The following is a 13542-nucleotide window of genomic DNA, read 5'->3' as shown; positions in this document are numbered from 1 at the left end:
AAGGGGGGCAGTGTAGACTGAGTTGGTGTCCGTTTTGATGGAGTCTGTCTGAGTAAGTGCTGTAGTTTTTTCATAAAAATTTCAGAAAGTTATGAAATGTCCTATAAATGTCTGTTCTGTTCCTGATCTAAGGATCTGGGCTTTTAGTGGAGATGAATCTGTGTTGCACTTTATGTACAGGCTCAGTAGTGAGGCAGTGCTGTGGGGTCTGTGTCGGGAGTGAGGAAAATTGAGAAGTCGGAGGTTTGGCTTTCTGACTCCACAACCCTACTTTAAAGGCAGGTACCTTCCCTTTAACCCCTTCCCGACCTTTGACGCCACATAGGTGTCATGAAAAGTCATGCCAATACGACCCATGACGCCTATGTGGCGTCATGAATTAATTGTCCTCCTGCGGGTCAGGTGACCGGGGTCACTGAAAGGTCACCCGACCTGCACACACATGACACTTGATAGTTAACCCCATGGGGCGTGGCTTAGCCCCCACATGCCTACGATCGCTCTGATTGGCTGCTAAAAGTGAAACTGCCAATCAGAGCGATGGTAATATTTCACCAATGAAATTTGTTGAAATATTACAATCCAGCCATGACCGATGCTGAAATAGCATCGGGCATGGCTGGAGACACTAAACTGACCCCCCCACCACCGACTGACAGTGCCAATTGGCCGCCGCCACCATCTGACGGCGCCGATTGGCAGCCGCTGTCAAAATCTGCTCCCCGCCTTCCCTCCGGTCCCCCCGCCCTCCGATCACCCCCTCTCACCCTGCACGGTGACTCTGAAGTCCCTCTGGCCGTCCCGGTGTCCTGCCGTCCCGGATCATGGACGCTGCCATCTTGGAAAATGGCTGGCGCATGCGTAGTGCGCCAACTCGGATCTGCAGCGACGCTGCAGATTAATTTATTTTGATCACTTTCACAGTGATCAAAATAAAAAAAAAAGTAAATCACCGCCCCCCTTATCACCCCCATTGGTAGGGACATATAATAAAATAAAGAAAATATTTTTATTTTTCCATTAGGGCTAGGGTTGGAATTAGGGTTAGGGCTAGGGTTAGAATTAGGGTTAGGGTTGAAATTAGGGTTAGAAATAGGGTTAGTGTTGGAATTAGGGTTAGGGTTGGAATTAGGGTTAGAAATAGGGTTAGGGTTGGAATTAGGGATAGGGTTGGAATTAGGGCTGGAATTAGGGTTAGGGTTGGAGTTAGGGTTAGGGTTGGGATTAGGGTTAGGGGTGTGTTGGGGTTAGGGTTGGAGATAGAATTGAGGGGTTTCCACTGTTTAGGCTCATCATGGGGTCTCCAAACGCGACTTGGCGCCACCATTTATTCCAGCCAATTTTGGGTTCAAAAAGTTACAGTGCTCCCTCCAATTCGAGCCCCGACGTGTGCCCAAACAGTGGTTTACCCCCACATATGGGGTATCAGCGTACTCAGGAAAAATTGCACAACAACTTTGGGGGTCTAATTTCTCCTTTTACCCTTGGGAAAATAAAAAATTGGGGGCTAAATTATTTTTGTGGAAAAAAAATTATTTTTTATTTTCACGGCTCTGCGTTATAAACTTCTATAAAGCACTTGGGGGTTCAAAGTGCTCACCACTCATCTAGATTAGTTCCTTGGGTGGTCTAGTTTCCAAAATGGGGTCACTTGTGGGGGGTTTCCACCGTTAAGGTACATCAAGGGCTTTGTAAACGTAACATGACTCCTGCAGACTATTCCATCAAGTCGGCATTTCAAAACGTCACTACTTCCCTTCCGAGCCCCAACATGTGCCCAAACAGTGGTCCCCCCACATAAGGGGTACCAGCGTACTCAGGACAAACTGGACAACAACTTTTGGGGTCCAAATTTATCCTGTTACCCTTGTGAAAATAAAAAAGTGGGCTAAAAATCATTTTTTGAGGGGAAAAAAAAAATTTTTATTTTCACGGCTCTGCGTTATAAACTTCTGTGAAGCACCTGGGGGTTCAAAGTGCTCCCTATGCATCTAGATAAGTTCCTTAGGGGGTCTAGTTTCCAAAATGGGGTCATTTGTGGGGGAGCTCCAAAGTTTAGGCACACGGGCTCTCCAAACGCGACATGGTGTCTGCTAACGGAGCTAATTTTCCAATCAAAAAGTCAAATGGCGCTCCTTCCCTTCTGGGCCCTGCCGTGCGCCCAAACAGTGGTTTATGACCACATATGAGGTATTGGTGTGCTCAGGAGAAATTTCCAAACAAATTTTAGGATCTATTTTATCCTGTTACCCATGTGAAAATGAAAAAATTGATGCTAAAAGAAAATTTATGTTGGAAAAATTAAAATGTCCATTTTTTCCGTCCACGTTGCTTTAGTTATTGTGAAGCACCTGAAGGGTTAATAATCTTGAATGTAGTTTTGAGTAGCTTGAGGGGTGCAGTTTTTAGAATGGTGTCACTTTTGGGTATTTTCTGCCATATAGACCCCTCAAAGTGACTTCAAATATGAGGTGGTCCCTACAAAAAATGGTTTTGTAAATTTTGTTGTAAAAATGAGAAATCGCTGGTCAACTTTTAACCCTTACAACTTCCTAACAAAAAAATGTTGTTTCCAAAATTGTGCTGTTGTAAAGTAGACATGTGGGAAATGTTATGTATTAACTATTTTGGGTCAGATAACGCTCATGGTTTAACAGAATAACAATTCAAAATTTGAAAATTGCGAAATTGTCAAAATTTTTGCCAAATTTCCGTTTTGTTTTTTTTTTCAGAAAGAAACGCAAAAATTATCGACCTAAATTTACCACTAACATGAAGCCCAATATGTCACGAAAAAAATAGTCTCGGAATCGCTAGGATGCGTTGAAGTGTTCCTGAGCTATTGCCTCATAAAGGGACACTGGTCAGAATTGCAAAAAATGGCCAGGTCATTAAGGTCAAAATAGGCTGGGTCATGAAGGGGTTAAAGGAGTTTTCCCATGAACGACGTACATTTTAATTAATAGATCTTGGAATAAAAATAAGTTTCACAATTGTATCCTGGGATGATATAAACTTATAAGGCTATGTGCACACGTACCGGAACTCTCGCGGAAGTTACCGCGAGAATTCCGGAATTCCATTCCGCAGGAAAATCGCATTTTAAATTCCCGCGATTTTCCCGCGGAAAAACTAGCATTTTGCAAGCGTATTTAGCTTGCAAAATGCTAGCGTTTTCCAAGCGATCTGTAGCATCGCTTGGAGAACTGATTGACAGGTTAGTCACACTCATCAAACACAGTGTTTGACGAGTGTGACCAACTTTTTACTACTGAGGCCGCCTATGCAGCATCAGTAGTAAAAGATAGAATGTAAAAAAAAAAATAAAAAACGGTGTTATTCTCACCTTCCGACGTCCCGCGCATCCGTTCCCGGTAATCCTTTGCGAAAATGCCCGCGATGGCGTCCGTTCTCGCGGGATCGCAATGTCTCGCGGTATTTCACGATGACGTCGCGCGAATGACCGCGAGACTTTGCGATCCCGCAAGAACGGACGCCATCGCGGGCATTTTCGCAAAGGATTACGGGGAACGAGAGCGTGGAGAGAGGCGGGAAGGCTGCGCGGGACATCGGAAGGTAAGAATAACAATATTTTTTATTTTAAATTCTATTTTTTACAGGGATATTGTACCCAAAGCCCGGAGGACAGTCTCCTCTCCTCCGGACCGTGGGTACCATCCGCAAATGTTCTGCTTACTTTCCGCATGGTGTGCACAGCCACATGCGGGAAGTAAGCGGAACAATGCATTCCTATGGGTGCGGGATCGCCGCGATTCCGCAAAATTAATGAGCATGCTGCGGTTTTTACCGCAAAGCGATTCCGCCACGGTAAAAACCGCAGCATTAGCACAGCATTGCGGAATCCCATAGGAATGCATGGGATGCTTAGTTTTCGCGGCAAAATCGCACGGTTAAAACCGCCGCGGAAATGCGAAAAAAACGCCACGTGTGAACTCAGCCTTAATGTGCCCCTTCTTTGGCTGTGTCTTACCATGTAGGAACATGGTTATATCATACGTCATCTCTTGGGCAGGGGAGGACACGAGTATACAGACAGGATGTAAAACAAGTTTGCTTCCTCCCCTACCCAGGAGCTGTGGTATGATCAGACCAGGTTCCTGCACGGTCAGACACAGCCATTACACAGTACACAGCAGGGGCACATTTATAAGATTATCTCAGCACAGGAAAAAAAATTTTATTACACAACCAAGTGTGTATTATTCCAAGACCTATTGAGTAAACTACTCTGTTCGTGGGAAAACCCCCTTCAAGGCAAATGCAACATTTTCAAGTGGAATATAATATTCAGATAGTGAGGGAAAAATTGATGGCATCCTAAAAAATCTTAAAATTTTTGTTCATTGTTTAGATTTGAATGGAGCGATTGCCACATGTTCGACTACCACGTACATTTCATTGCAGTTTGTACAGTAAAAAAAGGTCAAGGCCTTTGATAGCCATTCTAGTCATCAATCGGGCCCCCATCAATTACACTTAAAGGCGTTGTCCTGTCAAGATTAACAAGTCTGCAGTGACTCGGTGTGAATGCAGACTTATGAATGTCCCCAGCACATGCACTGTGGGCTGCAGGGAAACACCAGTTTCAGACACGGGACCAGAGGGTATGTATGCGTTATATATACTTCTGGACAGTGGGCGTGGCCTTGCTCTATACACTTGTATTGAGGCTGCGCGCTGTCTAGTGACCCGGCTAGCCAGTGGGCGTGTCCAACTAGAGGGCAAGTTAATGGAGTAAGGCCACGCTCTGTCCGGGAGTATGTATAGCTCATACATACCCTCCGGTCCCAGGTCTGAAACCGATGAATCCCCACAGTGCGTGCGTTGGAGGATTCATAAGTCTTCTGCTGTCACACAGAGTGATGGCAGACTTATTGATTTTTTAACTTCCGGTCATGCACAGTGCGCCTCTGAAGCCAGGAAAAGTACACCTGGTTACAGGGACGCAGTGACGCTGTTAAAATGAGCAGCGCGTATGCGCGAGATTTGCATGAGCTGGCGATGACGACAGCTTGTGCAAATTGCGTTATCCCACAGGGCCATATAACATGGAAAGAGGGCTGACTAGTCAAAGCACTAATTAGCATAGGAAAAGGGGACATTATTAATGCTTTTTTAACCCCTTAGTGACAGAGCCAAATTTTTGAAATGTGATCACTGTCACTTTATGTGGTAATAACTCTGGAATGATTCAACATAACTCTGTGATTTTCAGAGAGTTTTTTCATGGCACATTATAATGTATGCTACTGGTAAATTTAAATCAATTTGTTTTGTGTTTATTTATAAAAAATCAGAAATTTGACAAAAGCAAAAAATAAAATGTAATTTTCAAACTTTGAATGGTTATCCCTGTAATCCAGATATTCATACCACAGAAAAAAATTAATAAATAACATTTCCCTCATGTCTGCTTTACATCAGCACCATTTGTAAAATGTTAGTTTATTTTGTTATCATTTCATTCATTTTTTATTTTTTCAAGGAAATTTTACAAAATGTATTTTTTGAAGGACCTGTCCAGGTTTGAAGTGACTTTGGAAGTCCTATATATTGGAAAACCCCAAAAGTGATACCATTTTAAAAACAACGCCCCTCGACCTATTGAAAACTGCCGTTAGGTAGTTTATTTACCCTTCAGATGATTTTCAGGAATTAATGCAAAGTGACATGACAGAAACGGAAATGTTTATTTTTACCACCAAATGTCGGTAAAGGTACTGTCACACTTAGCGATGTACCAGCGATCCCGACCAGCGATATGACGCGGTCAGGATCGCTGGTACATCGCTAAGTGGTCGCTAGTGAGCTGCCACACAGGCAGATCTCACCAGCGACATCGCAGGGGTCAGGGGTCGTTACTTACCTGTCAGACGAGGCGATCCTGACGTCCTCCCGCCCGCGTCCACGTGTCGCTCGTCGTCACAGCAAGAAGCTGACGATGAGAAACGGTCCAGGACGTTCTCACGCGATCAGTGATAACCAGCGAGGGAGCGGTCGGAGGTAAGTATCAGACATAGCGATATCGCTAGCAATATCGCTATAATGTCACAAAAACCAGTGATGTTATAGCGATATTGCTAGCGATATCGCTTAGTGTGACAGGCCCTTAACTTCTGAACAGGCCACTGTAGCCGGCAGACTCTAAGGCCGCTATTTGGCCATGAATTGCCATGGCAGACATCAGGACCACACAATCATGATCTCTGGGTGGCGATTAGGTCAAATCTGAAGCCCTCATACATGTCAACCATTTATATGATTTAGTCACTATTGACAGCAGCATCTAAGGGGTTAAACAGATATGGACGGTGACAACACTGATTATGGCTGATGCAGCAAGTTGTCAGCTATAGCATACAGCCGACAGCTGCTGGATTGTCATCTGTATGGGGATGATATTCCCTTATATCTCAGGTCAGTAATAAGATGTATTGGTGGTCTTTAAGGGGCTAAATATTAATTAGACTGAGTAACATTATACAGGGCTGGTTTGGCAGGGAATTTACTCATACAAAGGTGAATTCTACTTGGCTGGAGAACTTGACAGGTTGGTGCTGTTTTCAGTTTGTAATTTATACACATTTTTATGGAGGACCTGTCATCAGGTCAGATGTGGCCAGTTTTTGCTGTTTCATTACGGCTACTCCCCCCAGGATGTTTTTGGGGTTTTTTTATTTGCTTTACGGTTCCAAAGATAAGGGCTTTTTTATTTAATGTTATCTTTTGTGGTCTTTACCAAGGAGGGTGTTGCTTACATTGTTATAATGCAGAACAGCCTAAAGACACGACCCCACAAAATCCTTGGGGGAAAAAAACTAAAAATTAGCCCTCAATAATATTCCGATATCTCTAGAACTGTATGGCAAACAGAAAAAAATCCTGTGAATACATTGAGCAGCAGAAATAAATTGAAGGCACAAACTGTCCACTTTTTCACCTGCTGACCGGTCCTCTTTAAGTTGACCACACAGTTTTGATAGTTGTCACACAAGTGTTGCACATCTCATAACTCACAATGAGCTAAATCTATATAGTATTTCAGTAGGGCAGGGGAGATTAATTTACTGCCACTTTTCAGGTGAAAACAATAGGATCAGACGGGTAGAATTCACAGTGTCCTAAGCACAGGTAGCAAAGGATATTACATTGTCAGCAGATACTGTGCACACTAATTATTAATGGCTGGTAAAGTTTTGTGGTTTTCATTAGTAATCTAAAACTAAGTTGTCATGTTTGGCAATTTCTAATTCTTGCTTTTTTTTTTCTTCTAGGAACAGTCAGAGTTGGAGAAAAAAGATCCGCAGGAGCTAGTGGGTAAGTGTCATAAATGGCTATAAATCCTGTAACACTTGACAGATCTCATAGGCTGTTAGCTGTGGAAAGACTCCATGAAACCACTGCCCATACATGATCTCCCAGGGCTCCAATGTGTGAAGCTGTCATCTTTCAGGTTTAGACTAGAGCTGGGCTTTATTAGTGTACATATTCGTGTAACAGTAGTTGTGTAACACTATGCTAGGTTATTGCTAGGAAATACAGATTTTGGCGTGGCTCTTGTAATTTCATGTTGGCGTCTGCCGTTATTCTAACTACACTCTTCGATGAGACACCACGGATATGACAGTACTAGGGCGTATTCTGACCCCGCCACACCCAGCAGATTCTCAGGAATGTCCAAGCCGCAGGGCATATTTATTGTATGTGTAGTGCACATGTATGAGCATTGTGTGCTCTATAGGGGGTGTTCCTATACAGACATTACTATTGTTCCAATCTAACCCTATTCATATTCAGAGGCTTCTCAACATTCATTGAAGAACTACATATACTGTATGTAAACTTACAGATAGGAATGCCAGCCAGTGAGATCACACGACCTGTGCCCTTCTTACTTTGTGAACCAGTATTTGCCATTTGTGTCCTGCTGAACATTAAGCAGCAACGGCCCAGTTAGTTTTGTTTTTTCCACTGCCGAATTCTTGGCTTTTACAGGAAGAGTGTGTGCCTTTGTTCTGTCGCTGGCAGCCTATCTGAGCAAGCCAGTCTGCTGCACACCCCATGCCCTTTAGGGTGCCCAACAATTTAAGGCTTTTCCTTGCCCTTTGCTTATGTTTTTATGCCCCCTCAGACACTGTTCTTTTGTGGCATGCGGGAAGGGAAGGGCTATGTTCTGGATGGAACCTGTTGAATTAGCTGTGCTAATTGGGCTTAGTGACGGTCCTTTTGCAAGACTGCCAGATAGGTTTTTAAGCTTTTGCACTGCTGACATGACGGCACTTAGTAAGTTCATTTTATAAGTATTGCGCTGATTGTGGAGCTGCAATACCTGCTGAATAACTTTCAAGACGTTATGTGCAACATAGAGGGCAATTGTTCTCTTGCATTGGAAAAGGGGGTGGTGGGTGCAAAAGCCATCGGAGCAGCCAGCGGCAGTAAGAATAAGTGGTGGCGTGTCTGCTTGCCCTCCCCCCACAACTTAACAGCGGAATTAATCCAACCATTTGGCAGCACTAAAATGTCATGTTTATTAGCCAGCGTGTGTTAACTCCTTTGTATCCATATCTCATAGTAAAAGAAAGGGTGTGGAATCAAGTGACTGTTTGACATTAGTTTGTATTTTTTCTGCTCAGCATCGTTCTCGGAGAGAGTACGAAACATGTCTCCAGATGATATCAGAATTCCTCCTGAACCTCCGGGCCGCTGTTCTAATAACCTGCAGGTAATATGCAGGGACAAAGTTGCAGCCCCTACATTAAGAACATGTACAAATTTACTGTAAATCCAGAACATTGTGAATATAATATTGTTGGTCTGTAGGAGCCTTGAATGTCTGTGAGGAATGCAGAATGTAGGTGTGAAAGGCTATGGAGGCCTTAGACTGCACAAACCCACAGAGCTGTTCAGGCATGTCCTCCATATCATCCATGCAAACCAGCAAGTGACTGCTTCCCAATGGTCTGAAGAGTTTTAGGCACTACATGCTTACCCTAAATTCTGTGTAAATACGACCATTGCTCATAAGCTTTTGGGACACTCAATAAACATTAGATGGTTAACCACTTCCGAAGGTAGTTGTTTGGCCGGTGTCTATCTAATGTGTATAGCAACCTGTATCACATCCTGCCAGTATTACCATAGATTTTGTTTTCTTCTCTTTGGTCCACATTCTCAACCAAACAATTTCCAGTGCTTTTCAGTTCTTAGCCTCTGCATAGTTATAGTAAATTATAATTAGATATCTATCTTTTTTGTCTACCGCTCTTAAAGAACACAGACATGTCTATTTCCATAGCAACAGACTACACACACTTTGTGTAGTCTGATCCTGCAGTTATTCCATAATCCATTTTTTTCTATTTCTTCTTAACCTTAAGTGTCTCTGGTCTTTGTAGCTTGTGGGATGTATAGACATGGCTTAACTTAAGACTATTAGCAAAATTGTTCATTTTATGCAATGTATCTTTTTAAAAGTTTGGTTGTGAAGGTGGACCTTAAATTTAATGTTTCTGTCTTCAAGATTTCACTATGTTTACGTCTTGTAAGGTTTTTCTCACTTGGCCGCGGGTTGAGGTAAGCACAGGAAGCGGTTTTCATAAAAATGTCCGTCAGGTTTAGTTGCTCAATAAACCTGCTTAGGTTCAAGTAAACAAAAGATGGCCTTTTGTGGTACAAATTGGAAACAAACAGAAAAACAGTTCATATAGCACGGCGGGTCCGTCCTCTCAGGTCAGTGTCTCAGCAGAACACACACTGAAAGCCTCCAGTCACAGACCATGTGACAAACAACAACCTCCATTAAATAGGCTGTAACCACACCCAGATGTGAGGTATGTGGATAGCCAGACCCACCCATCTCTCATAGCTACCCGCAACCCGGACCCTTGTGCAACAAACGAACCTCTTAGTGCTTTCATGCACTAGAGAAAAATACTCCGGGTAACATCACAGAGACAAGCCATCTCTGTGACACATACAGTACAGACCAAAAGTTTGGACACACCTTCTCATTCAAAGAGTTTTCTTTATTTTCATGACTATAAAAATTGTAGATTCACTCTGAAGGCATCAAAACTATGAATTAACACATGTGGAATTATATGATTAACAAAAAAGTGTGAAACAAATGAAAATATATCTTATATTCTAGGTTCTTCAAAGTAGCCACCTTTTGCTTTGATTACTGCTTTGCACACTCTTGGCATTCTCTTTGTGAGCTTCAAGAGGTAGTCACCAGAAATGGTCTTCCAACAGTTTTGAAGGAGTTCCAGAGATGCTTAGCACTTGTTGGCCCTTTTGCCTTCACTCTGCGGTCCAGCTCACCCCAAACCATCTCGATTGGGTTCAGGTCTGGTGACTGTGGAGGCCAGGTCATCTGGCGTAGCACCCCATCACTCTCCTTCTTGGTCAAATAGCCCTTACACATCCTGGAGGTGTGTTTAAGGTCATTGTCCTGTTGAAAAATAAATGATGGTTCAACTAAATGCAAACCGGATGGAATAGCATGCCGCTGCAAGATGCTGTGTTAGCCATTCTGGTTCAGTATGCCTTCAATTTTGAATAAATCCCCAACAGTGTCACCAGCCAAGCACCCCTACACTATCACAGCTCCTCCTCCATGCTTCACGGTGGGAACCAGGCATGTAGAGTCCATCCGTTCACCTTTTCTGCGTCGCACAAAGACACGGTGGTTGGAACCAAAGATCTCAAATTTGGACTCATCAGACCAAAGCACATATTTCCACTGGTCTAATGTCCATTCCTTGTGTTCTTTAGCCCAAACAAGTCTCTTCTGCTTGTTGCCTGTCCTTAGCAGTGGTTTCCTAGCAGCTATTTTACCATGAAGGCCTGCTGCACAAAGTCTCCTCTTAACAGTTGTTGTAGAGATGTGTCTGCTGCTAGAACTCTGTGTGGCATTGACCTGGTCTCTAATCTGAGCTGCTGTTAACCTGCGATTTCTGAGGCTGGTGACTCGGATTAACTTATCCTCCGCAGCAGAGGTGACTCTTGGTCTTCCTTTCCTGGGGCGGTCCTCATGCGAGCCAGTTTCTTTGTAGCGCTTGATGGTTTTTGCCACTGCACTTGGGGACACTTTCAAAGTTTTACCAATTTTTCGGACTGACTGACCTTCATTTCTTAAAGTAATGATGGCCACTCGTTTTTCTGTACTTAACTGCTTTTTTCATGCCGTAATACAAACTCTAACAGTCTATTTAGTAGGAATATCACCTGTGTATCCACCAGACTTCTGCACAACACAACTGATGGTCCCAACCCCATTTATAAGGCAAGAAATCCCACTTATTAAGCCTGACAGGGCACACCTGTGAAGTGAAAACCATTTCCGGTGACTACCTCTTGAAGCTCATCAAGAGAATGCCAAGAGTGTGCAAAGCAGTAATCAAAGCAAAAGGTGGCTACTTTGAAGAACCTAGAATATAAGACATATTTTCAGTTTTCACACTTTTTTGTTAATTATATAATTCCACATGTGTTAATTCATAGTTTTGATGCCTTCAGAGTGAATCTACAATTTTCATAGTCATGAAAATAAAGAAAACTCTTTGAATGAGGTGTGTCCAAACTTTTGGTCTGTACTGTACCTCCCATCGATTATGCAACCGTTATCCACGCTACAGTCTAAATAACATTTTTATTTGCAGACTATCTCTTTCTGTAACCAAAAAGCAAATTTCTAGCGTTGGTTCTTGGTTACACACATATTGGTTTAGTTTTAGCTCTTCATGTCCTTTTTGTCTGTGTGTCCATCTTTCTTGTTCCTTTGCAGTACAGTTTTCACCAGCATTATTATTGGCACACTCTTAATCCATATAGGAAACTATGAATCTATTAAAGAATACCTAGTTTGGGTTTCTCCAATTGATGTTTTGATGTCCTTAGTATTTAGAATACATTGCTTTCTAATCAAATACATTCTTATTTTTATAATAAAAATGTAATGGGGATCTGATACAGAAAGATGGGAAGTTAATCAAAAGGCTACATTAGAATTGTTACTTTTACAACATTAAAAAAAAAACATTATTTTGTATTCTTTATTAATACATTTCTTTCTAATCCACCCTTTTAATGCCTGTCATAATAATAGCACAGGTGAAAGTGGAAAGGCTATAGTACCTAACTTAAGATAAAGTTGAATCCAACCAATTACAACGTCTGCATGGAATTTGAATTTTCTCTGTGCTTGCTTTTGGGGTTTTCTCTCCAGGTGTTTTTGTTAATTGGTGTTCTATAAAGTTGGCCATAGTGTCTCTTTGCCATCAATCGATTACAAGCATTATGTAACTTGTATGGTTCATGACCTCTTTAGGGTATATTTATGCACATATTTTGGTCCATCTCATTTTAGGAGAAAATTCTTAAAATGTATGAAAGAAAGATGAAAGAAGGGACAGACATGAATCAAATGATTCAGAAGAAAAAGGAATTCAGAAACCCCAGGTGGGCACAACAGCAAGTAGTTCACACCACAGAAAGATTAATTTTGACCACTTATTACCATATATACTCATGTATAAGCCGAGATTTTCAGCACATTCTTTTGTGCTGAATACGCCTCCCCCCTCGGGTTATACAGGAGTCATTGTCCAGAAAGCTGGTGGGGGAGGGGCAGCGGCTGTAACATCATACTCGCACCATCGCTGAACGTCCCTGCATCTCCGTTATCCCGATGCAGCAGCTCTTCCTGTGCTGAGCGGTCACATGGTACCGCTCATTAAGGTAATGAATATGCACGCTTCTCCACTCCCATAGGCGTGGCACGCATATTCATTACCTTAATGAGTGGTACCACGTGACCGCTGAGCACAGGAAGAGCTGCCGCATCGGGATAACGGAGATGCAGGGACATGCAGTGAGGACGGGGGGAGCCAAGTGGAGCCATGCATACAAGAATGGGATGGGGGAGCTCAGCCCATGCATACAAGATGGGACGGTGGACCGGGAGAGCCATGCATACATCGAGGAGATTGGGGAAGCATGCATACAACAGGGGGAGCAACACAGCAGGACGGGACAGGGGAAGCCACACAGAGCAGGACAGGAATGAAGGGACAATGCATACCCCGCTTATACTTGAATCAATAAGCTTACCCAGTTTTCCGTGGCAAAATTAGGTGCCTCAGCTTATACTCGGGTCAGTTTATACTCGAGAATATACGGTATCACTATACACTAGGCTTCTGGTACAGACCAGCTATGGAGGTCTTTTATTTACGGGAAATTCTTATTTTATTTTCCAGTATTTATGAAAAGCTCATCCAGTTTTGTTCCATTGATGAACTTGGCACTAATTATCCTAAGGTAAGTGAGAGAGGCCTATTGATGTATGTTATTTTAAGGGACAGAACTTCTTAAAGGGAATCTGTCAAGAGGTTTGTACTATGTAATCTGAAGACAGCATAAGGTAGGGGCTGAGACACAGATTTCAGGGATGTGTCACTTATTAGACTGTGTGTTGTTGTTTCAATGCAATGAATGTATTATCACTTTCTGGATTAT

The 13542-nt window shown here is 42.8% G+C and overlaps 1 protein-coding gene across 2 annotated transcripts in view; it reads left to right on the top strand.

Moving 5' to 3' along the window:
• The window catches only part of SAP30BP (SAP30 binding protein), a 131010-nt gene that overhangs the window by 104655 nt on the left and 12813 nt on the right, over window positions 1-13542 (top strand). For both annotated transcript variants that reach the window (XM_073587949.1, XM_073587948.1), the window contains 4 exons: window positions 7296-7338; window positions 8655-8743; window positions 12392-12483; window positions 13284-13344. In XM_073587949.1, the coding sequence (XP_073444050.1) occupies window positions 7296-7338; window positions 8655-8743; window positions 12392-12483; window positions 13284-13344 (285 nt within the window). The remainder of the gene's footprint in view (window positions 1-7295; window positions 7339-8654; window positions 8744-12391; window positions 12484-13283; window positions 13345-13542) is intronic.

The sequence above is a fragment of the Dendrobates tinctorius genome, unplaced genomic scaffold (assembly GCF_039654945.1).
Source record: "Dendrobates tinctorius isolate UK_male_01 unplaced genomic scaffold, ASM3965494v1 ptg000103l, whole genome shotgun sequence".
Lineage (NCBI taxonomy): Eukaryota > Metazoa > Chordata > Amphibia > Anura > Dendrobatidae > Dendrobates > Dendrobates tinctorius.
This window is presented reverse-complemented; position numbering and strand designations above follow the sequence as displayed.